The sequence below is a fragment of the Aegilops tauschii genome, chromosome 2 (assembly GCF_002575655.3).
Source record: "Aegilops tauschii subsp. strangulata cultivar AL8/78 chromosome 2, Aet v6.0, whole genome shotgun sequence".
NCBI classification, from domain to species: Eukaryota; Viridiplantae; Streptophyta; class Magnoliopsida; order Poales; family Poaceae; genus Aegilops; species Aegilops tauschii.
In genome coordinates this window covers 572956461-572958748 of record NC_053036.3, presented here as the reverse complement: position 1 = coordinate 572958748, position 2288 = coordinate 572956461, and the positions used below count along the sequence as shown (strand labels likewise).

The window sequence follows — 2288 nt, the reverse complement described above, 5'->3', positions numbered from 1 at the left end:
TACATTTACTGATCGCTGAATCACTGTGCGTCTACTGCCTTTTTCGTCTCATCGTTCTGTGGTTTCTGAATTTCCCATCTACTGTTGTTGGACGCAAAGGCCGTGGGTTCCCTGCACATTATTCTTGAAGCCAAACGGCAACAGACTATCAGGATACCATCAGCTTACTGTTTTCTGAATCTTGGTACGCTGTGATTGGCATTGACATCCACTCTGCACCTCAAAATGTCCCTGGAAATAAACAGCGAAATTTCTCCGCTCTCCGATTTCGACACATGGCCCATGTTCTAGACATTTCCAAGATTTGCGCGATCCGCTCGAAGTAAACGTTGAGCAACCAACTTGCTGATTTCACTATCCTAACCCATACGTTGCTCGCCGATAGGCACAGTACAGTACGGAAGGCTGTCACTGGGGCACTGAGGCTTGAAATGCCAAGACGAGACAGGACATGGGGCTTGCTCGTCCTGATGCGTCTGCCCTCCTCCGAGGGGATGCTACCTTGATCGACACACTTGTCTACCAAAGCAGAAGGGTCCATGAAACAAACCCAAAGAGAAATGATACCGTCGAAAAAAAGGAGGAGGAAAAAGAACACTGAGTGTCTTGTGGCTTGCCTCTGAAATTAGCCAATGTTCCTCTGAGACTTAGATTAAATACCCAAGCAGCTTTTCTGAAGCCAATACACAGCTACTTTTTTATTTTTTTGCATACTTTCGGCCAATTGCATCCAACATTTTCAGGCCGGTTTGTGTTCTGAGCACTGGAAAGTGGCGTATGTGCCATGGCATTTGGGCTGTGTGCTGTATAGAAACAGTACCCGCGATGGGAGACTAATAACAGCACTGATTCTCTGGTCTCTTCCTCTCGATCCATATATTGTTATTAACCTCTCTTCTTTCCCCCCAGATTTTTTCTCCAGTTTAGTGGACCATATTGATCCGAATGAGCACTGTGGCTCTATAAATACACGCCCCGAAATTACTGACCTCCCATAAGCTAGCAGCCTAGCACAATAGAACTCACATGCCAGTACATTTTTAGCCTGCTGTGTGGAACACTGAAGTGCAAGCTACCCATGCAACTTGCAGGTTTTGAGAACTTGTGAGTTGCACGCCCACGCTGGTCATGGCCAAGGCACAGGTCGTCGCCCGGATCACTGTCGAGGTCGCGCCGTCCATCATCAGGCGCCGCCGGCGCGGGCTCCCGTTGACGGTGCTGGACACGATAGCGGAGGAGGAGAAGGAGGCGGCCGTGGTCGCGGCCATGGCGCCTCACCACCGCAGCAATGTGACAGCCGGCCGCTACGGCGCCGGGGACACCGCTGGCTCCTCGGCGCACGCCGGTGCCGAGAAGGGGAAGCGGTGCGTCGGCGGGAGCAACGGTCCTTCAGAGCACGGGGAGGAGCGGCTCGCGACGGGCAAAGCGCGGTGCTCAAAGATCGCCGCGTGATTGATTCCCGTCGGCGGGGAACTGGACTTAATTAGTCTTGTTACTAGCTTGGTACAGTGTATGATGGTGCTGTTCTCCTACGTTGTGGGCTCAGGCTTAGGAATGGGCGAACTGCTTCCTAATCATCTAGCGTCGGGTTCTCTTTCTATTTCCTGTATGCGTAGAAGTACGGCAGTCTGGACATGTAACTCTCTCTGCTCATGTCTGATACAGTTTACAGTTAATACAATGGATTGCAGTTTCAGTCTGCCTCCTGCCTCCTGGGAGCCAGAGGTACGTGTTGTATATATTGAATTTCGCTTTTGCTAAACTGCAGTTGACTGATTTTTCTTTCTCTCTTCTCAGTCGATTTTGCATGCGTGGGATCCTTTCGTGACGTTTGTGCGTAGTTGTGACGCGTGATTATGCGAGCTGTGTCGTCAGACTGAGGAATCTTTTGTTGCAACCAAACTTTTTTTTGAAACTCGGCCTATGAGGATCTCGGTTTTTTAAGAGCAACTCCAACGGGCCGATCCAAACGAACGGCGCATTTGTTCGTTTTTTGTCCGTTTGAGTCGGCCACCCGTCCGGCGTTCGCCCAGTTTTTTATTTGGGTCGGCAGTGCGCCCAACGCACCGATCCATTTCATGTCCGCACTCAACTTAAAAAAAAAGATCCGCGGCCGATCATGGCAGCGGCCATGTCTCATGCCGGCACCACGCACTGGCCAGTCGGCCGGCACAAATGCCAGCACATAAAAAAAGGGTGGACTTGAATTCGACCACGCCATCACGGCTCCCGTGGTCATGCCAGCACACCTGCCGGCATACAAAAAAGATGGCGCTCGCCGCCATAGA

General features: G+C 51.2%; 1 protein-coding gene across 1 annotated transcript; it reads left to right on the top strand.

Moving 5' to 3' along the window:
• On the top strand, positions 1-1697 carry LOC109759730 (uncharacterized). The gene has a single exon (XM_045233808.2). The coding sequence runs from the start codon at positions 1129-1131 to the stop codon at positions 1450-1452; it is 324 nt and encodes a 107-aa protein (XP_045089743.1). The 5' UTR covers positions 1-1128; the 3' UTR covers positions 1453-1697.
• The last annotated feature ends 591 nt before the right edge of the window (positions 1698-2288 follow it).